Source organism: Parasteatoda tepidariorum, chromosome 5 (genome assembly GCF_982258835.1).
Source record: "Parasteatoda tepidariorum strain Cologne lab strain chromosome 5, Ptep-v5.0, whole genome shotgun sequence".
NCBI classification, from domain to species: domain Eukaryota; kingdom Metazoa; phylum Arthropoda; class Arachnida; order Araneae; family Theridiidae; genus Parasteatoda; species Parasteatoda tepidariorum.
The window spans coordinates 113,495,081-113,519,458 of NC_141759.1; the positions used below are offsets into that span (position 1 = coordinate 113,495,081).

The following is a 24,378-nucleotide window of genomic DNA, read 5'->3' on the forward strand; positions in this document are numbered from 1 at the left end:
GCTCAAAACGATAAGGAATTATCAACAACTTTCATCCTGTATTATTATGCAAGATTAATTAAAAATGAGACCGTCATTGTGGGGGATCACTCCCCATGTTTTATTTTGCATGCTTTCTTTCCCTATTCCATCAAAGTTTAGTTTCCGGACTATTATTGTAAAGTATTATCAATTGTTATTAAATTTTGTCATATGATACAAAATGAAATTTGTGAAAAACCTCTGATCGTTCTGTGCTTTTTTTTAAAAAGTACTACTTAGAAAAATGCTTGAAACTTTTTTAATTTTTAAGATATTCAAATCAAATTTCTTATTAGTTGGCGAATATGATTTACTGCAAAATTATGAAGAAAAAAAACTTTTTAAAAATATTTTAGCGTATTCACAGTGTTAAAGAACTAGCTTAAATACTCATAACTTGCGCAATTTTTAAAGGAATTCTTTAATTAACAAATTAATTTTAAATTGCTCAAAAAATTTCGCTAAATTCCATTAAATAACTATAAAGTTATAATGAAAAAACGTAGGGCGAAAAAATTTATTTTTTATAAAAATGTCTATGTCTTCATAAATATTGACTCCAGGTTTACGATACTTTATGCAGTAAGTGAAAATAACTAAAGTAAGTGATACAAGTTACAATACAAGTTATCAATCTTTCTATCGACAGATTCCGTTTCCTATAATTTTATAATCGGAAATGTGACGAAATACCGAGTAGATATCGAATATTTCGTTATTCATGCCACAGGAAAATAAAAGTTTTAATAAAGAAAATCAGATAATAAATTTAAAAATAATGCTTAAAATTTTGATGAATGTAATAAAATTACATTTATTTGTTGAATTCAGAAAACGGGGTAATAAATCATCATAGTAGAAAACTATGCTAATTGACTTTACGGGTAACTTTTCTATATTTTAAATAAATTAACAGCATGAAATAAAAGAGCAAAATTGAAACTATTTTCAAATTACCTTGAATAATTCGCTTTCTGAATAAGTTTTAACTTTCTTTTTCGCTGCATCGAAAGGATTTGATGTTACCTCCATCATTTCCATCCTGTCATAGTTCTGCGTGTTTTCCTTTGTTATCACAAAATACTTCCTCAAATTAAGTATTCAACTTAGTATCGTTCTTTTCATAGTAAAACTCTATCTGCATTTTTTAAAACTCAGATAAATTCCTGGAATAATTAAATAAATTATTTTTTTAATATTCATTCGTCGTTACGATAAACGTTATTTTCTCTCAATTTTATTCGAAAATAAGACATTTGTCTTAGTTTTAAATGTAAAGATTTACACTATAAACAAAAATAGCGTAATGAATACGTGACGCCAATCTTATTTTTCAATATTATGAAGGAAAAAAATTAATAAAAAAAGAGTCAAAATAAATTCGAAATACTTGCGAATTTCACAAATGTTTTCTAAAGAGCTCAGAGGTAATGACTCAGAGGTAGAGCGTTCGCCTTCCAATGAGGTGAACCGGGTTCGGATCACAGCGATGGCTGGTCGATACGATTTCCGCATCCGGCTGGCACCGTCTAAAGTGCTGACAAAAATATCCTCAGTGGTAGACGGATCATAGGTTAGGGTCCCCTTGCCGTTAGTCTAACAGTGGCAGGTTTTCGCGGTTTTCCTCTCCATATAACGCAAATGAGGGTTAGTTGTATCAAAAAGTAATCCACGAGGACAATTTCTCCCTCTACTTTATCCAGGAGTTCCCTCTTCTTCTGGATTGGTTTTCAAAATGAGAAGGCTACAAAGTTGAACATTAGTAATAGTAAGCCGAAAAATTGGGTCTGCTGTTCAACGACGGTTATAAAATGATGTTTTTTATAAACACGAAAGAAAAAAAATTTGAGAAATAGAAAATGAAATTTCGTAAATGTGCCGAATAGTTGGACAAGATGATGACAATTTTTGGGAGGTCACAATGACCTCCCATCCCGGTGCCCCTGACCATCATAAGTAGTCTAAATTAAAGGAACCCCTTCGACCCTTTCATGGAACACTATTGTTTCGCAGAGCATTTTTTGAGTCGACCATGCCGCCCTAGAGAGAAAAAGAATCCTCTCATTTTTTATGTTTTACTAAGTACCCAAACCGACGTGGGGGGGGGTGGAGGAGAGGGAATGAGTAGTAAGGATGGCGCGCGCTGCGAAGGGACTTCCGTCTCCACCCCTCTCTTCTGCCACCACGATCCAGCAGCAGAGAACAGACAGCAGCAGCAGTAGTAGTTTTATGGAAGGAATGGCCATGACGCTAACACCATGTATCGTTAGATTAGAATAAAAGAGATGATATCATGGGAACATAACTGAAATGATAGTGGATTAAAAGAGAATTTAGTGGAACGAGAATGTGGATTTTTGCTACAGTGTGTTGTTGTGCTCTATGGAGTATCGCCGACGCCAATGGTAAGTCCATCTCTCTCTCTCTTTGCGCACACAACTCTTTTAAGTATTCTATCACTACTTTTATACTGCAATGCTACCCATTTTTCTTTAATTGGAACATATTATTTTAATCTAATTCTTATCCCGAAAGTACAATGTAAGGATATTATTTAGAGACAAAAAAACAGCCTCTTCCCTTGAAATAAAGTAGAAATTTTTACAAATCTGCCTAGGGCTCTATAAAGATTTGATATAAAAAAAACCTTTTTATATATTTATTTTTTTATACTATTCATATGTGAAAAAACGTTGGCAGTTCTTTTGAATACAATTTATTGTGAAATATATGCATATATTTTATCTAGTGAATAAATTAATAAATAATTTTATTCTACTATTTTTGGAGAAAATGAAATAAAATACAAAAAAATTAGACAAAGTTATTTTGTATAAAATACTTTTATACCGCAATGCTATTACCCATTACCCATTTTTTTATATTATTATTTTATTTTTTTTATATTATTTAGATGTGAAAAAATGTTGGTAGTTCTTTTGAATACAACTTATTTTGAAATATATGCATATATTTTATCTAGCGAATAAATAATTTTATTCTGTTATTATGGAGAATTAGGAATACAAAAAAGGTTGGATTGAAAGTTTTTTGTGTACCTACAAATGTTGAAAATGAATTTCTTTTGGAGTATTTGTTTTAAAAACAAATTTTTCAAAGAAAAAAAAAAACAAATTTTTTTAAATTGTTTTTTTTTTTTTTTTTTTTTTTTTTGTATGATTTGCGAATTCTGCCTGCTTTCTAGTCTATTATTACAGCAAGGATATTACAAAAGAATTCTGGAGCTAGATAATTTGTAGTCTCCTCTGTGAATGCGAAAATTTCTCAAGAAGGGGGGGGGGATTCTCTCCCCTCTCTCTATATATACTTATATATGAGTCTTATATATTTGCAGTTTATGCGCAGTAAATAAAACAATTTATTAATTTTCTTAGTTTTTATTCTTTTTTTCTTTATATTTATTTATAGTTATATATTTTTTTTATCTTTATTGTGCGATATATATATATATATATATATATATATATATATATATATATATATATATATATATATATATATATATATATATATATGTATATATATATATATATATATATATATATGTATATATATATATATATATATATATATATGTATATATATATATATATATATGTATATATATATATATATATATATATATATATATATATATATATATATATATATATGTATATATATATGTATATATATATGTATATATATATGTATATATATATATATATATATGTATATATATATATATATATATGTATATATATATATATATATATGTATATATATATATATATATATATATATATATATATATATATATATATATATATATATATATGTATATATATATGTATATGTATATATATATGTATATATATATGTATATATATATGTATATATATATGTATATATATATATATGTATATATATATATATGTATATATATATATATGTATATATATATATGTATATATATATATATATATATGTATATATATACATATATATATATATATGTATATATATATATGTATATATATATGTATATATATATATATATATATATATATATATATATATATATATATATATATGTATATATATATGTATATGTATATATATATGTATATATATATATATATGTATATATATATGTATATGTATATATATATGTATATATATATATATATGTATATATATATATATATGTATATATATATATGTATATATATATATATATATATGTATATATATATATATGTATATATGTATAAATAGTCCCTGTTCAAAACATTCGACGCTCTATTATAATTGATTCTTTGTAAAATCTTAATTATTAGGTGATACTATACAGCTTTATTTGTTTTTGCGCGACTGAAACCGGTTTGAACTTGTTTAAGTTCGTGTATCAGTTGGTTTATTTAGGTGATAAAGAATATAAATTCGACGATTGGATAAATGAGACGATATATTATATAAATATATAATATTTATTATATCCGGTATTATATTATTATATTGTAATAATTAGATCAAATTATTAGACTCGCTGTAGTTTTTTAATAATGACAAGTTTTGCACGCGTTAATATGCAATACTTTTATATTTAAGTATACATGTAATGGATTATTATTCGGGAGTTTTTTTATATAGTTCCTATTTGCATTTATTTTTAACATATTGCATGTTAACCCATTGATACACCAACGTAAACAAGTGCAAACCGGTTTTAGCCGCGTAAAAACAACAAAGCTGTATAATATCAACTGATAATTAAGATTTTACATAAAATCTTATAGTTTGTCTAATTATTATGTATATATATATTACGATATTTAGTAATTTTCCGGATCACTTTTTTTTAAAAGAAATATATCATTATTATTCTGTTCACTGTGACATATGAAACCATGAATTTTCCCCCTGTGGAAGGAATATTTCCTTTGTGGGAGGGTGAGTAAGGGATTATTTGGTAGCAGTTTTCTGCAAGGAAATGCTCACTTGAGTTAAAGACATTTTTCTTTTAAATTCATATACGAAAAAATTATCTTTCTTTTTTTTTAAATTGTAAAATAAATGACACTAATATTGAGTGAAAAATTTTAATTTTAGAAGGGACTGTGCCACCTTATTTCAGAAAAAGTGAGGGGGCTAAGCACCCCCCCCCTTTTCCCCTTCCCTGAGTCTATCCCCTTCTATAGAAATCAGAGTAATCTCAATCTGTAGAAATCAGAGTAATTTTCTGCAATGCACGAAATGTTTCGATATTTAAAATTAATAATGATATGTGTAGAATGAAATAACACATATAAATACAGGGACCCGCGCTAAGGATTTCAAAATTATGAGCCAGTAAATTAGCCAAATCTCAAAAGTATTCGCCAAATGCAAATCTTAAATTTTTTATGTTTAATTTTTTTCCCCATAGAAAGCTATTCAACGATAGTTTGTCTTATATTATTTATACCCAATTCTAATTGGTTATGCATTACAAAAAACAAAAATTACTGTAATTCAATTAAATAAAAAATTGATTTGTTTAGAAAAATTCATTTTGACGTAATTTTTGGGGATCTAGTTAAATATATATTTTTCTTTACCGTGGAAAAAATATTTCGCCAAAATACAATTTTATTCGCTAAATTTATGATTTTTATTGTATTTGGTGAGGTAGCCAATGCTTCACGCGGGCCCTAAAATATTGACCTTTTATATAAATATCAAAATAAATTTTCTTAAGATAATTGAAATTCTGATATAATCTTATTGAAAAAGTTATTTATCATTTTTTATCAACAATATTAAGTCCTTTTTTAACGCACTTAGTTTCTTTAATAAATTTTAATTAGTTGAAATAAAATGAAAAATGTGAAAAAGAATGTAAAACTTTTTTTTTACGTTTCTTACTCTGAAGTTTTTGACATGATAGAGCTAAGAAAACCATCTCGTCATTTTGAACCCGATTTAGAAAACAAGGGAACTCCAGGATAAAGTATTGGGAGAAATTTGCCTCCGTGGAGAACTTATTGATGGAACTTAACCTGCATTTGCGTTACATGGAGAGGGAAACCACGAAAACCTAGCACGGTTAGCGGTACGGCGAGGGGACTCTAACCCATGAACTGGCTACCACTGAGGATATTTTACGTCAACACTGTGGTCAGTGCATGCCGAATGCGGAAGTCTTATCGACCAGCCATCCCTGGGTTTCGAACCTGGTTCACCTCATTAGAAGGCGAACACTCTATCCCCTGGGCCATCACGGCTTAAGGAATAATTATAATAATTTTTTAATAACTATATAGAAGGAATAAAAAAGAGAATCAATACATACTGGACACAAGATATAGGGTTCCTTAACGGTGTCGCGCTTAATGTTTAAAGGGGCCCGGAAGCCAGGACATTTGTTAACAGTTCTTTTTTGAAATCTGTAATTACATTTAAATCTACTTAACTATCTGTTATTTATTTAATATTTCGGTGGCTTTTACAAAATTGCTTAAAATAAATTACAAGTGAAAAATAAATGGAAATTTTTTTTTTTTTTTAGTACTTAAATTCCTCTATTAGCAGTTGCATTTGTGTTGCTTATCTCGCTCTTCAAATCAAAATGAAATATATCAATTCATTCATAAAGATTTATGTTTCCCCCTTTCAAACGTTTAAAACACATCGTTTTAATTTTCATTCGAACGAAAACCGTCATTACATTCCTTTTCAATTTCTGTATGTATGTGTTAACGGTGAATGACCGGAATTTGTGGTTGTTGACCTCCACCCGTGAATGTTGACAATCACGTAGTCGCTATGATTAATATCCGAAATATATACTTGGTGCCACTGCCCGGTATGCCCTACACCATTTTTTTCAGGGTTCAGTACCACTGCCCGGTATGCCTGCCTAGCTTGCATTTTAACGATACTCCGAACACTGATGTTTCTCCAAATATATCCTCGGCAGATATTAAAGTATCGAATAAATATAACAATATCAACGAATAAATTAATATCAAGTCGTATATACCAAATATTTCTGACATCTGTGATTGTTGACATTCACCGGTGAAAGTCGACATTCTCTTGATTTCGATTATTCACGGTCACCACAAACAGATTCCTGGACACAAAATTCAACTGTCGGACAGAAAACCCAATTTACCTAGTTTTATGATTCTTACTAAATATTTTCAAAATGAATAATTTTTTTTTTTCTTTACTGGTAAATACTTTCAAGTTATTTTAAATTCAGTATACTCAAAGTTGAAGGGACGCTAAAAAAATTTCGAGATAATAAGTTCGGAACTAAATATGTTCTGAAAAGTAGGGAAAATACGTTCTAAAATATTGCTCTAAAAAGTCATGAAACATAAGAATAACTACCAATAAATATGAAAGGGATGATAGTTGACTATAAGACTAAATACAAAAAGGTTATTTTTAAAAGTAAGAAAAAAATAATTATGCAATAAATAGAAAATAATTGATTTACAATGAACGTACATTGGGATTTTTCCGGAAAAAATTGCTTTTCTATTTCTAAAAAAATTCGGCATAACAAGGTTTTTGAGAAGAAACTCTTTCGACATAGAAATTCAAATTAACTTAAGCTGGATGTATAATGGGATAAATATCTTTTGGACATAAAAAGGTTTTTGGAGATGTCGAGAGAACTTTATTTCTAAAATTGAGATTCCGTCGGAAGAAGACTGAGAAATTGGGAACCGATGATCTAGTTTAAGTCGTGTTACAAGAGTTTCTTCCAACATGATCAACCTTTCAGGGAGGTTTTTCGATGTTTACCAAGGTACAGTTTAAATGACGGCTTAAACTATATACAATCAATTGGGTTTCAGAACGGATCAATAGATTCGATTTTTGCACTTAGGAAAAATCTATATTTCGAAAATTTTTATGAACCTTAAGAAATATTAAGCCTAATCTTAAAAAAAAAAGAAAATGTTAAGCCTAATCTTAAAAAAAAAATATTAATCCTAATCTTAATAAATATTAAGTTTCACGAAAGTTTCCTTCGATTTTGCACCATTTTCGGGATTAAAATAGTGGTCGCTAGTCTAAAAAAGCAAAACCTGATCGAGCATTCTGAAATATTGTAAAATTTGCGAGAGAAAGTTGTTATATAATCTAAATTATATCAAAAATCAGCCATAATGTAAAACGTTGTCAACAACAAGTTCGATATACAGTTCGACAGGTCGGCTTTTACGATCCATTACCGAAGTTGAAGTCAGAATCGTCTTAATTCCATGCAGGGCACAAAAATGTTTTATATCTCTTTAACATGCCATCATGTTTAAAAATGAACTAAAAAACTTCACATACATAAAATAATGATGGAATAATTTTAACACATTTAAACACATTTTGATTACCCTAAAAACTCAAATAACGTATTTTTAAATTATGCTTAGTTTTTAAAAAAATGATATGCTAATCAGCTGTAATCCTCAAATAATAAGATAATTTTTAAAATCATGGAAGTTAATTAAATTAAATAAACATTAAGGTATAACAAATCAAAAGGAATGAATTATTTTCTCAAACTAAACAGTTATTAAAACATCTTTCAATGCCCAAGTACCAAAAATTTTCACGAGTATCTCAAGTTTTCATTGGAATGTAGAAAAATAGATTTTGTTTGCCTTTTTAAGTTTTTCAAGGTGATGAACTATTCAAATGAATGGTGTTGGCATGATAAGCATTATTGGTCAGGAAAAAAATTCACACTTTATACGGCAGGATATTTATTTTAAAAAATATGTAAGGCATTGTTTATTCTTATAGCTTTTTTTTCAAATACAATTTATTAAAAATAAGATTCTCAAGGTCCCCCCAGACACTGCCCATGCGTAAAGACGATACTGGTCAATATAACGGTGGAAATAGAGTGGACACAGGAAAATTGCATGGTTATAACGAGTTTCAAATGATTAGCCTTCCGGTATTACGAAAAAAGTTTTTTTTTTTAAAGAAATCCATTTTTCTGCTGTTGAAGTGAGCAATATTAAATATAATAAAGTTTCAATGGGAGGCATTTTTACTTGTTTTTAGCATTAATGCAGAAGAGCGAGAAAAAACATATCCAACTTACTATATTAACCCTTTGCTTTCATAAAACAATGCTTCGTCGACCACCGCCTAAATAATCTTCCCAATGAACGAAAAATTCCCTTACTTTTAGCTTCAGAAAAATGTACCCTTTGTTGACCACATATCTGTCGATGACTCGGGAGATAGAGCTGTCGCCTTACAATGACTCACGTGAACCGGGTTCGAATCCCAGTGATGGTAAGACGATACGAGTTTCGCACCCGGCTCTCACCAAATACAGTGCTGACGTAAAGAGGAAGACTAAACATGAGTTAGAATCTCCTTGCCCTCAGGCTAACTGTAGGAGGTTTCCGTGGTTTTCCTATCCGTGTAATCCAAATGTGAGTTCGTTCCATCAAAAAGTCCTCCACGAAGGCAAAATTTTTCCCAGTACTTCATTCCCTTGTCTTCTGGATTGGATTCGAAAAAAACAGAGTTGAACATTAGTAGTTGTAAACCCAAAATTGAGTCTGCTGTTCGACGGCGATTATAAAATGAAATATCTATAGATTATTTCTTTTCGTGAAAATTATAAATAGTCACAGACATCAAATAAAGTCGCGTTATTTCATTTCTTTTTTTTTTTCTTCATTTTTGTGTGTACTCCCAACCAATAGAAAAATTTCTTAGTATTTCTGACTTTCATAAAGTACAGGGCTACAGTATACAATCTATAAGTAAAAGCAGTGCAGATGTGCTTTTTAAAATAATTTAAGAGATTTTTTTAATCAGATTAAACGGGATAATTTCATTGTTTACTCGTTTTAATGGCTAACTTGACATTAACTTTAGTTTTTCTAAAGTAAGAACTCCCCTAGCTATTCGCCTGGGACCCGTAGCGGTCACTATGGTAACGAGGTATAACTATTTCAAGAGGGTGTGTGGGTTCATAGTGTAGAACCGGTTTTGTCTCGGGTAAGCGAGTGAAAGGGAATCTTTTTCTTCAGTGTTAGCCCTGGAGTGAACAGAAGCTACCCTCCCTGAAATGCGCTATTCTTGTTTCCATAGCAGCAGACTTTGGGGTGGGGGGAGTTCTTACCGTAGACAAACTATATGTGTTGTAATGATGATTGTTTTCATTTTTTCCAGGTGCTCCAACGATCCAGCCTTTCTCGTTTTCGAAGAATGTGACATTCGGTCGAACGATAAAGACGTTGTGTACAGCCACTGGAAAGGAACCACTATCTTTTCAGTGGAATAAAGATGGATTGCCTTTAACACATAACTCGCACAATATTAAAATACAAACGCATGACGATTTTAGCATAGTCTCCCTCACACCTGTCGATTACAACAGTCCTGGAAATTATACATGTATAGTCAAGAATTCAGAGGGATATGCCACTTACACTGCTCAACTCCTTATACAAGGTGAGTTTTATTATTCTCTACCGCTACTATAGCATGTGTGTGCTTTAAAGTCAAAAATAACATGCTATATTTAAATTGTGTTATTAAAAATGAAGAATAAAAAAGTTTAAGTTAAGGAAAAATTTAATGTGCAACAAAAACATATAATGAAAACTTACATTGTAAAGAATTTAGATAATGGTAAAGAAGGTTTGAGGAACGCGTCCTCTCTCCATGCGAGTCAGTTTGGAAGTGAGCATGAGGGGGGGGGGGGTTCAACCGGTTATGCTGGCTGGATTTACCTCACTTCAGTTCGCTTTGGAGTGGTCAGGAGGGTTGTCGAGGCACATACTTGGGGACTGGGTGTTTGCCGAGGCACACCACAGCTACCAAATGATATAGTTATGCTTTTTCTTTAAGTATATATAAAGTCCCTGGCCAATTATCGAGTCTTAATTATCGAGTGATAACTATACGGCTTTATTGTTTTTACGCGGCTGCAACCGGTTTGAATTTGTTTACACTCCTCTATCAATTGGTTAACATTATAATGCCATGCGTTAAAAAATTAATAGAAATAGGACGTATATAAAAAATCTTCCGAATAAAAACCCGTTGCATGTATGTTTAAATATAAAACTATTGCCTATATAAACTCGTGCGAAGCATGTCATTATTAAAACAATGCAGTGCGCCTCATAATGTGGTCTTATTATTATAATGTACTGATAGAATGTTCCCTGATATAATAAATATTCTATGTTTATACAATATATAGTCTAATTGATCCAATCGTCGAATTTATATAATAGATCGTCTCATTTAACTAATTGATACACGAACGTAAACAAGTGGAAACAGTTACATGAAAACAATAAAGCTGTATAGAGTATCACCTGATTATTAAAACTTTACATGGAATCTTAGAGTCCGTCGAATAATTTAGCCAGGGGTTATGGACTTAGTGGACACCCAGTGGTTATGGACTTAGAGGCACATATAAATAGGATGATGTGGGTCCCCCCTTTTGCATCGATGACAGCCTTCTGGGAAGACTTTACACCAGTTTTTGAATAGGACTTCCATCATAGCTGTGCTTGCAGTGAGGATTTGGCTGGAATCTGCTCTCTCTCCAATTCATCCTTAAGGTGTTCTATGGGCTCTGAGGAGGCTAGTTTTGTAACGCCTATTTCATCATACCACGTCTGTGCAAGCCTCGATGTGTGAATTCTTGAAGAGTAATGGGCCAGAAATATCGACAGTGCAGCATTGTTCACATACACATCTGCAGAGTTCCAACCACAGGAACTAACTAACCTAAGCCAAACCACGAGAAACAGCCCCCCCACACCATAATGCTTCCACCGCCATAACAACCGGGTGACCGAATACTTTTGGCCACCTAGTTTATGTAATATTATATATATATATATACTTCATATAATTTTTCCACGGTTTTAACGTCGTAAGCATCTTTGTCTCTGACAACCTTAAAATGTTTAAATAAGTAGAAAATTTAGTGACCATTAAAATTATGAACAAACAAAAGAAAGCAAGCTAACTATTAACTTACAAAAGGAAATAAAAGCTCACAATTAAAATGAGTTATGCAATGAATAGTTATAAAAACAACAAAGGATAACTAACCAAAACTTGGCCAAGTTACCAAGACGTGGCGCATTATTCTGCCCCAGTTCACGATAGGGAGAACTCTGCAAGTACTAAGAAGAATTCTGTTTTAAAATACATAAACTTCAACTTAAATGTATTCCATCATAGTTTCCGAGAAATCAAATGTTGCAATGATTGTGAACCACCATCACCCCAATGAAAGAATTTGGACAGATTTTTGATGGGCTGGCCAGCATAAAAAAAACTACTTTTTTTATGATAATTTTTTGATTTCTCCTGGTACAACAATACTTTTTATAAAACCATCATGGAAATTTATTGTTGTATCATTCTGAATCATCACGAATTTCCATCATTGTTTCTTAGAAATCAAATGTTGGAACGATCATGAACAATCATCACCATTATGTAGGAATTCGGACTGATTTATGATGATCTAACATTAGAAAATAAATAATAAAAAAAAGCAGATTGTTTTGATGGTTTCGGTCCCTTTTGCCGAAAAATAATTCAATACACCTGCCTATTTCTATAGTCCCATGGACAGGTGCAAGTTTAGCTACACGTACCCAACCTATTCATTTTCATTGTCACGTGATTTAAAATAACATATCGTGATTCGTATTTTACTCATTTTAAAAATCATAAGTATTGATCCTTACCGCAATTTAAAAATTACTCATCGTAATTCGTATTCACGCGATCTAAAAATCGCATTTCGTATTAAAATAAATGGAATTTAAAAATCGTGATTCGTATTCCCGCAGTTTAAAATCGCAAATCCTAATTCGTGTTTTGGCATTTAAAAAGTCATACGTTGCTACTCTTCTCGTATTTCAAAAATCATACATATTCACGCGATTTAATAACCACGTATCGCGATACATAGTCAAGCGTTTTAAAATGCATGCGTTGTGAGTCTTCTCGCAATTTAAAAGTCGCTCATAGCAATTCGTATTCAAGCGATTAAAAATAACGCATCGGTGTTCGTATTCACGTGATTTCAGAAAACGTGGAGCACCATCTACGACAAATTCCCAAACTGATTAAGATATTTGCCCTAAGTTTAATACTGTCCACAACAGCAGCTTCTGTGGAAAGACTGTTTTCCAAAATGAATTAAGCATGTTCAAAATTAAGGAGCAGTCTTTAAACAAAATCATTCATTTTGTATTTAATGGGCCTGAAAATATAGATAAAATTCAAGTAGATAGTGATCAAGTAGATAAAATTATCACAATATTTGAAAATTTTGCAAATTGCAAGATAGCAATTAAGAAAATTTTTTTAACAATTTTCTACCTATGTGGAGCATTTTATATTATTTATGATTTTATGCTAGGAAATGATTTGTATATCATTAAATTTTAACTGAAATTTTTTTTTATCAAGATAAGCATTATAAAGTAATGTAAACTGTAATTAATTGTTAATATATATCTGTGTATTAATTGTAAATAGTAAGTGTCATGTTAAAAAAGTATTGGTCATAAAGATTAAACAACAATCTTAATAGTTTTTTGTTATTAAGAAAAATAGTTTCTCAAAATTAATGTTTTCTTTCTTTCTTTTTCTTTTCTCTCTCATCCCCTGCCTCTTATAATTTATTTAAAATAAAAAAAAAATTCGAAGTTGAAGTATTTTCTTTACTAAATATTGAATCTTGTTTTAAGCTGAAAGGGTTTTGTTTTAATTTTTACACTTTTTTATAAAAAAAACTTTAAACTTTCTTTAAATCAAAATATTTAACTTGCATTTATTTTTTAAAATTTAATTCTATGAACAAATTTCTTAATGTTAAAATTAACGTTTAGATGAACCTTTGTATTTGATAAAAAAAATAAAAGAAACTACATTTTTCCACTGTTTTTAATTATTTTAATTCATCTGGATTTTTTTTTTTACATTGATTCTGTTTTATTTTCTAAGTAATCAGTTTTTCAGTTTCTAATTGTGAACATTTAAAAGCATTTAATTTTATTATTATGTTCATATTACAAGGTTAACTGATAAAAAGAATTTAGTGTCTAGAGCAATAATGTTTATATATCAATTGCTACCTACAATTGCTATCAACATGTTTGTCTAAATACTTTGGCATGTGGCCCTTTGTTGGTCAATCTTCTGTGCATGTGGCCCGTCATTCAAAAAGGTTGTGCACCCCTACAATAACTTTTGAAATAATTATATATTTTGAAATGGTACGCATTTTTTCCCCTTTTTTTATTATTTTTTCAAATCTTGTCTTGTCTATTATTTTTTGTCTAAAAAGCAGTTATAAGAGTGGTGTTTGCATCTTAAAATGAAACTCCAATTAATTCAAACCTAAAGTTTCAAACATTTAATTTTAAATAGTAATAATATTTTTTAATTTTTTATATTCAGTTAAAAAAATTAACCAGTTTAAAAAATTACCAAAAAAAAAAAATATTTTTGACATGAAATTGAATTTTAATATTTCTTTAAATAACTTTTATAATTTATTAAAATGTGATTTATTTTCATGATTCGGGTTTTATCAAAGTATAAGGAAGAACTTTGATGTAAAAACCATAGAGAGAAAAAAAATGTATTGCTCTCAATATTTGTGAAAAGTCTTCGATACGTTAAGGATGAATTCATTCATTAAAAATTTTCTTTACTCTAATATTATGAGTCTAAATCTAATATTATGATCTCTAAATATTATGAGTTGCCCTGTGGCAGAATCAGATCGACATTGTAGCAGAATTCTTGCTCAAAGATTTTTCTTTTGAAAGGTAAAAATTTTTAGTTTTCTTTTCTGCAGAAATTTACACGTAAAATTTGAATCATGCATTTAGATAATAAATTTTACGGCGATAGTATCCATGTAATGTTTCGATCGTATTTTCGGCAGTTATTGGTTTTTTCACGTGGTTTTTAAATATCCCGATATATTTAAAAAATGTATATGGAAAATTCGAATCTTGCATTTGAGTATTAACCATTTTAAGAAATGAGCCTATTGATTGTTTGGCTGTTATTGCTAATGATTTCTCCATAGTTTTTAAAGCAGATATTATTTATACGATATTATTTATTACTACAACCTAATCTGGAAATGCATTTGAGGAGACTGATTCGCGCGATATCGTTATCAGTTTTTTTACGACGATTACTACTACGGATTTCATGATTTTCAATGATTTTTTTTTTTTTTATTGTGATGATTATTTACAAAATGCGAAGAGGGATATAATGTATGCGTCTCCCCCCTCCCCCCACCGAACAAAACGCGAGAATATCATCCACCCGTAATATTAGAATAAAAAATTATTACATGTTCAAGTAAAAAAAAAAATTTATATAGTTTCTTATTTGCAAACACAGCGCTTTTGTTATTTTAAATTAGTAACATCTATGTTTGTTAATATTAAAAGTATCTTTCAAAAAGATATTAGTGCTAGATAGTCGGAAAATCTCGGAAAAAGAGAAAATCTGTATCGATACGTTTGTTTTATTTGTTGTACGATGTAAATTAGTTTTTATATAAGAACCCTGGTTTCTATTTAATCTAAAAGCGTATTGTAACGCGTCTTCTGAAAAAATAACAGAAAATAAAACCACCGGAGTGAAATCTTTCTTGTGCTGGCAAGATGCCAAAAATATTTTATATCACTTAACCCTTATCATGTCTGATGTCATCAACGACTGTCCTTCTTTTGCTAACAGGTTATTTATAGCTGGTTTCTATAATTTTACTCACCTAAAAATGAAATAAAAAACTTATTCGATTTTTTAAAATCCATAATTTTTTGGAATCTCGTTATATGTAATTGCATAAATTGAAATCCTATTAAAAGAATGTCAAACCCTTTTAACAGTCATAAATTGTCCTAAGAAGTGGAATTACGAAATTTTGCTGACATATATTTTGAAAATAACAAACATTCTTTCACAAAACGCGTCATAAAAGTTCTTAGGATAGAATATTTTTTAAAAACACTTCATCTACGTATTGTACAACGTAGAGTAAGAAACAACTTACTAGCCTATAATTTTTATTCGACCCATTAGAATATCAGTGAGAAAAGTTACATTCTGAATACATTTGTTAGAAAGTCTCTTTAGGATATAATTATGAAAACACGGTTGTAACAGTTTACTGAAAAATCTGTTTTTATTTATCTTTTTTCTTTCTTTTTTTCACTTTGAAACAAACATGTCCTGCACGTTTGTCTGTCAAAAATAAATAATAAAAATAAAGTTATAAATCATAAAGAAGTAAATGAGAACAAATAAATCGAGACAAAACAAGTTATGGTCTCTAACAGCAAATATAATTTGTTATATGTAGTTAAGACCTTAGTTGCTGTGTAATGAAGAGTCAATTAATATCTTCACAGCGGGTGTTTGTTAACAAAAATATAATCTCAAATTCGTAATGAATTAGAAGAAATGCTAGAATATATATGTTTCTTTTTGGTAGGATGGAAGTCGGAAATTATTCAGGATTGAAATTTACTACATATTAACACTTATTACTTACTTATAATATCACTTTAAAAGCGAAAATGCTTGTGTTGAAATGCAAAAAACTAAGTGAAAAGGCTTATTTTTTGTTAGGCTCATAATTATATCTAATGTATTTTCACATTTAAGTAAGAAAGAAAAAATATTGAGAAACATTTAGGAAAGCCTCTAACATTAGGAAAACACGAGATTGCCTTTTTCTCAAAGAAATATATTTGTAAGATGAACTTAATCTCGCTGCTCGAGCAGTATGGTGACACGAACTTAAGATGGTGCATGCGCAGTGTTTTCATTACAGAAAAAAAATGAGAGAGAATTTCTCAATCTTTCTCTAAAACAGGGCGAGATTTCTAAAAATTAAAAATACACTAGAAAAAAAAATATTTCTTTAATTATAATCCATTTTCTAAACCATTGAATATTTTTGCTGCATCATCATATAGAAAATATTCTATATCTACATTATCTGTTATTCTCATTAGGTTGCTCAAATGCTCATCAGTCAACCTGTTACGATATTTTGTTTTAATTCGATTTTGGGTGCTAAATGACCTTGCAACAGATGCTGAACTATTCGGAATAACTATTTAAATTTGTAGCATTGTGCACACACTTTCCTATCCTCTGCCAGCATAGGCTTTTCAATTATCTCTGTTATAGAATAGTGAAGTTCGTTGAAGTTATTTCTATGTTCATACTTCTTGCTAGGTCTTTCAGCATAGTTTTCACAGACTTAACTTTTACAAATTGCTGTAAATTGTCGGAGTTTGGTAATTCATTAACAGCTAAAAATAGAGCTAATTTTAAACAACTTATTATAAAGGACTTATTTTTTTCTCTCAACACTTATCCTAGCTGTTTTCCTGTCTTTTTCAAAATGGCGGAAGACGAAATTTTTTCCAAAATTCGAGCTTTTTAAAATTGATTAATAGAGTGCGCGAATTTCTCGCGTTAATCATTTTTTAATGCGAGAAATTAAAAAAAAAATATGCGAGATTCTCGCGTTCTCGCGCTGTAGTGAAAACACTGCATGGCTTCCAGCAAGAATAAACAGGAATAAACAAGAATAAACAAATAAAGACTTCCAAAAAAAGCGAGTTCTCTCTAAAGCTAGCAACCATGTCACCTTTTTTAAGAATACATCTAAATTTTCACTTCAAACTCCCCAGAATTACTTAATATCATGAATATCGTATGAAATACAGCAAGTTTTAGCTCAAAAATTTTATAATTTATTTCTTTAATTTGAAATAAAATTATCTGTTTGAAAATATCGCCTCGCAGAATAAGTTTTAGTAAGCAGCTGTATACTTTCTACCTGGAAGTAGAGCAGGTCAAGAGCTGAAGATTATTGTTGTTTACATTCATATTAAAGACACCATCCATATAGAAATATCTACTTAAAATAATTTGTTTATTTACTACCCATTGGCAAAATGGGTCTTGGTTTGGCTTTGATGGCGTCCACACACTTTTCTACTGTGTTCAAGAGTAATCATCTGCCGTCATTGCATGCGTTGCTATGGCGACCGCTGCTGTTTTTATTTTTATTTTCAGTAGCAGGAATTTTTAATGTATTTACGTAATAATAATTTAAAGTATTTTTATATTCTTTTTATTATTAACGTATAATTATTGTCATGACGGTGATTTCAATATAAACATGAATGCTAAAGAAGGAAAAGTATTGAAACACGTACAGGATATGAAAATCAATCCGATGACAAACATCCATTGAGACAGTTTTTGCAACCCATGATTTGAATTGTTTAACGGAGTCCATCCAGAAAGAAAAAACATTTGACCCATGGGTAGCCCAGTGATCGTAACATGACGATCACAACTTTTTTGTTTTATTTGTTTATTAATTATTATTATTATATTAACTCTTTCTAAGCACTTAACTGATCATAATACTTTGACACAAGAATGCAAAAAATTTTTTTTACTGACCAGGTAAATTTCTTTTTCTAACGTTTTAGTTTAGGTAAACAAAAAGTTCCAAGATTCCATTCTTTTTTCACGGTATTTGTTGTAAAACAATCATTTGTTATTGAATTGTCTTATTTTAATTGCAGCTCCTCCCAAGTGGTTGAAAGAACCTCAAGATTCATCTGTTGGACTGGAAGGACGTGTCAGCCTAGATTGTGAAGTCCGTGGACATCCAAGGCCTACCATCCGATGGTTCCGCTTTGACGGTTCGTAGTCATTTATTCTCTGCTGCTGCCGCAAACACATAATTGGCCAGAACTTTACTTGCACAAAGATTTTTCTTTTGAGAAGTAAAAAAAAAAAATTGATTTGCAGAAATTTTGCACATAAAATTTGAATCACGCATTTAAATAATAACTTTTCGAAATGCTCAAATTACATAATATTTACAAAATTTTAAAACTGCTGTTGTTTAGAAAAGTGCCGCAATCATTGTACAAATCTTGCATTATGAGGACTTTATACCATTCACGGAAAGCTCTGTTTACAAATAATTTAATATAGTAAACTTAAGAGTAAACCACGATGTCAAAAAGCAAACAAATATTAAAATGACAACAAATTATGTCAGAATTGCACAGCAGGGAAGTTATCTTGCAATGATTTGTTTGCATTTTGATGTTTCGAAATTTTTTCTGTTTTCTTTCAGCATTTGAATTTCATGGTATATTTCGATTCATTTTTTTTCTTCCTTCTAAACTTTAAATACTAATGCACCAACGGAGGTAAAACCCCAGCGGTCTAGCATCCTCTTAAACTATAACAAGGTTCGTAGCATTTTAAAAAAGTGCTTGAAAGTGCTTTTTCTATTGGGGATTTGTAAAAAGTGCTTAATCTCTCAAAATGAGTTTTCTTTTTTTTCCCTTTGCCCTGTCAATTGTCGTCATAAATTACAATAAAAGCATGATCTTCTCTATCTTCTTTTTAATATTCATCAGAAACTAGTTATTTTATCATCAGCGGTCTGTCCAGACATTTTGTGAAGGGTCCGTTTTTGTAAAATTGTGAAAAAATTACTCTTCATTTGTGAATATAAAATAAACGTTGAGTCACATTCTTTCAACCAGGGTCCGCTTTTGTGAATTTGTGCAAATAGGGTCCGTTATTGCAAAAAAAACTTCTTCAAGGAGCTTTTAAATCGTAAAGACATACAAGTTTATGCTGGACACTGTAAAATTATAATTAAAAAAATTAAATTTTAAAAAATAAACAGCAATTGCAGCTACTAAATTAGCGATGCAACATATAAATATTTGGTATTTAGCCTATAGTGCTGAACGCAGAATATTCATTTCGGACGAATAAAGTAAGAAGCGTCTGCCGAAAACAAAATTTAGTTCTTTTACATCTGTCTTTCTCCCCCCCCCCCCTTCCTGGAAAGGGTTTATTCGATTAACAAAACAATAGTGAAGATAAACAAATTTGTGAAGGGTCCGTTTTTATGAAAAGATATTTTGTGAAGGGTTCGTTAACGGACCCTGATCATGATTGTGTAAAGTCTTGGAAAATGTTTTTGCATTTTACTGATTTTATGTTTATAAATTAAGAGCTTAAAACAATCGAAAGAAATAATATTTATTGCTGCACATAATGATTTTTGTTATGAAGTGCTTGAAAGGTTGAAGGGTATAATGTGGTGGTTGAAAGGTATGATAGGATGTGGGGTTTCTTTTTTTTTTCAGGTGAAGATCGGATACCATTGAAGCCATCTTGGAAGAGATTCGAGGTGGCTGAAAATGGTTCCCTCATCATCCGAGACGTGAAACCAGAAGACGCGGCCACCTACGAATGCAAAGCAGCTAACGACATCGGTGCGGCCATCAGCAAGAAGATAGCTCTGAGTGTACACGGTACTCATTATTCCTTTACACTTTTAATTTTAAACACAACCACGCTATATTGTGCGCAAAGTTGATTGTGCACAAAGTTAAAAGGCATATATGGATAGTGTTTTCGATATAAATGTAAACAATAACAATCTCTTGACCTCCTCTACTTCCGGTTAAAAAGTATACAGCTGCTTACAACAGCTTTTTCTGCTAGCCGATGTTTTCTAACAGATAATTTTATTTTAAACAAAAGAAATAAATTGTGTAATTTCTGGGCTCAAATCTGCTGTATTTCGTAAGATGTGAATGATATGAAGTCATTCTGGTGAGTTTGAAGTAAAATTTTGTTTTAGTTATTTAGAGAAGTAATTTCTTTAGAGAGGCAGTCCTATTTTATTAAAGTATAAAATGTTTTTATCCTGTTCTTATTATGGTTTTCTTTCAAAAAATGAAAGAAAATACATCATTTCTAGAGCGAATTATCTTTTACACTTCTGTGATTTCAGAATTTTTATTCTTTATTTTTTATTTTATTTATATAAAATTCTAGCTGAAGTAAGCCAATCATTGGCGAGTTTTTTTTTTTATTCGGAAATGAGTACAGAAAAATCAAGAGTATTTCTTTCCTTTCGGATGAACAAGAGAAGTATCTTTAGAATATAATTCTGCAGAGAAAAGAAAAGATAAAAAAAGTTTACTTTTGTATTTTTTCCAGCTATTTTATTGATTCTACTCTTTCTTTACTCTGTTTTTTTAAATTTAAAATCTATAAATATGAAGATGCAGAGTATAACAGTTTTGGTTATACCTATCATTTCAATGAATGTTATTATGATGCTTTTTTTAATTTATTGCTGTGTTTCTGTCGGAGAAAATAGTAACTTCGTTATGACCTGAAAAATTCTTGGAATTAGTCATGAAAAGTCATGGATTTGGAAATGTAGAAGGTACCCTTTAATAAATGAAACAGAAGAAATAAGAAAACATTTCAAAAATAACTCATAATAAATAACAAAACTTTCATTTTTATAGGATATTTTTTTGGATGAGTGTTCTCAAACAATCGAAAATATGCTTCGAAATTGCAAGAAATTTATTATTATTTTATAGCATAAACGGCGTTGCATCTTTCTTCTTTTTTATTTCTATCCTAGGTGTGTGCGTTACGGAAGAAATTTCATTATCTACGTTAAATCAATATTTCTTACTCTTCCTTCCACCCCTCTCCCGATATGAGCCTGCCTCGAGTATGACGTCACTTTTACAATCGATGACGTTTTAGAGATGGGAGTAGTGGGATGAGAAAGGAGCGTTAACTTTGTAGCTGTCTCATTTGAAACAAAATGTCTCTTTTTCATCTGAATGTTTTTCCCCTTTCTATTTCATTGATAAATCAAACATTTTTTTATGATTCGGTTTATTTAGTTATAGTTTTGAAAGTCTACTATTTTATACTTTGAAATACTACTATATAACTAAACAGTTTTCCGAGACAAAACATTATTATTTTTTTTTTAAACTGGTATCTCTTTAACCACGATGCGATGTTCGGATATTATGGATAATGGTTACAAGGGGATATGAATTATTACTGTTTGCACGAAATTGTTTGGCTTCAGCTTTTTTTTGAAAATAAAAAAATTATAATAAATAAGTAAAAATAAGAAACACTCTAATTATAAAAAGAGAAAAGTTTCGATTTTTCTTACCACTAACAAGACAATTTTTCACGACAAAACATTATTATTTTTTAAACTAGTATAATCTCTTTAAACACGATGCGATGTTTGGATATTATAGATCAATGTTAATATAGGGGAATATGAATTATAACAGGTTAACATGATATTGTTTGGCTTCAGCTGCTTTTGTTTGTTGTTTTTTTTAAAATAATTATAAATAAATAAAAATTTAAAAAAAAAACACTCTAAGTATAAAAGGAGAAAAGTTTTGATTTAACCTGCAACTAACTAGACAATTTTTCAAGGCGCAACATTATTATTTTTCTTTAAAAAAAAAAAAAAAAAATTGGTATAATATCTTTAACCAGGATGCGATGTTTGGATATTACGGGTCATTGTTACAAGGGAATATGAATTATAACAGTTTGCATAAAATTGTTTGGCTTTAGCTTTTTTTTCCCGTGGCAGAATCGCAGTGACATGGTCGTAGAACGTTACAGGCATCTTGCTGAAAGATTTTTCTTTTGAAAGGTAAAAAAATTTAATTTTCTTTTCTGCAGAAATTTACACGTAAAATTTGAATCATGCATTTAGATAATCAATTTTTGGTTCTCTCAATTTACGGCGATAGTATCGTAAATCCATGTAATGTTTCGATCGTATTTTCGGCAGTTATTGATTTTCTCACGTGGTTTTTAAGTATCCGGATATATTTCAAGCAATATGAAAAATTTGAATCGTGCATTTGTGTATTTAATTTGTAAGGCAATGATCATTCTATCGATTTTTTTGGTTGTTATTGCTATCCATAGTTTTTTTAATTTGATCTTTTTTTGTGCGATATAATTTAATACAACAACCTAATCTCGTCCGACTCGCGTGATTTCGTCGTCGATCTTTTTTTCGACAATTTTTTACTCCTCGGATTTCATGATTATTAGTTATTTTTTTAGTGTGACAATTATTTACAAAATGTAAAGAAAGAAATAACTTGTGCTCCCCCCCCCCTCTGCAACAAAATACGTAAATATTACCCATAGTATTTGAGTAAAAAATTATTACATTCTTATTTTAGAAAGTTATAAATAGATTTTTTTTTTCTTGTAAACATAGCGATTTTGTCATTTTAAATTAGTTACTTATGTTTGTTATTATTAAAAGTACCTCGCAGAAAGATATTAGTGCCAGAGAGTTTTCTCACAAATACCTTGAAAAAACTCTGCAACAGGGCTCTAAATGTAAAAATTGAAAATTTTCGATTTTTGTTTTCTCCTTGACTTACATATTTTTCGTAATCGTGGCCCATTGCGTACAAACAAAGCACTTTGGAATTTTTATTACTAATTTTTTCTCCTATTGGCTAAGTGACTTTTTTCTTTAAAAGCCATTATTTTTAGGGGTGTTTTTTTTTTTCATAAAATAATTTGAAAAACCCTCTATGAGTTGATGTCTCGATTTTTTCCCCTCTAAATTTATAAATCTGTCATCCCAGAATCTGTTATTATAAAAATAAATAATTTTTTTTTAAAATTTAATCAAAAAAGAAAACTAATTCTTAATTACCAAACAACCCAGTGTGTTCATTATGAGGATATGACGTAATTGTTCGTTGTTTTCAACCACAGAGAAAAGTGTTACGTCACTCTAAGTTTGTCTACTGTCTGCTTACACAGAAAGGGGTGGTCAACATTTTTGAAAGAAGGCCAAAAACAATTACGTACCACTTCCAATATTTTCGTACTAAAAAATTTATGAAGATAAGAAATGTTATTTTTAAACTGATTATAGAATGTTCAGATAAATAGCGCATTTTTTTTTTTAATTAGCAAATCTAAGTAAAGAAGATTTATAATGTAACATACAAAATAAGAGCTTTAACTTGGGTTTTTTAAATGAAGTTAGTTGTGTCAGTTCAGTCAGTATGTAATAAAATAAAAATGAGTGTCTTAAAAAATTTAATTGTGAACAATAATTAAACAGTCGTTAATGTGGCTTTGGAAAATTTTTTTTAATATCGGGTTTCGTGTTAGATTTAGCGCTTAGTTTTCAGTGGTTTATAATTTGTTTTGTTTTTTAAATGCAGGGACAGAGCGAGATCTCGAAGAAGGCAACTCAATCTTATGATTCGCCTACGCACTTAAGCAGTGCCGCTTCCCTTCGCTGTTACATTTTTATTCTTTATTCTTTTGCTTTAAAACGTAATTAAATTTTTTAAGAGAATTTATTGCTTTCATTTTTTTTTTTTTTTTTTTTTTGCTTGGCCCTTTTTT

The 24,378-nt window shown here is 29.8% G+C and overlaps 1 protein-coding gene across 2 annotated transcripts in view; it reads left to right on the forward strand.

Annotated features, from left to right (window-relative positions):
• Positions 1-2,132: 2,132 nt before the first annotated feature.
• LOC107451354 (cell adhesion molecule Dscam1) overlaps positions 2,133-24,378 on the forward strand; it is a 61,274-nt gene continuing 39,028 nt past the window's right edge. The window contains exons 1-4 of one of the 2 annotated variants that reach the window (XM_043053688.3): positions 2,133-2,426; positions 10,219-10,500; positions 18,684-18,803; positions 20,280-20,447. In XM_043053688.3, the coding sequence (XP_042909622.1) occupies positions 2,369-2,426; positions 10,219-10,500; positions 18,684-18,803; positions 20,280-20,447 (628 nt within the window). In that variant the 5' untranslated portion in view covers positions 2,133-2,368. The remainder of the gene's footprint in view (positions 2,427-10,218; positions 10,501-18,683; positions 18,804-20,279; positions 20,448-24,378) is intronic. The other variant, XM_043053689.3, reaches the window with a different exon arrangement.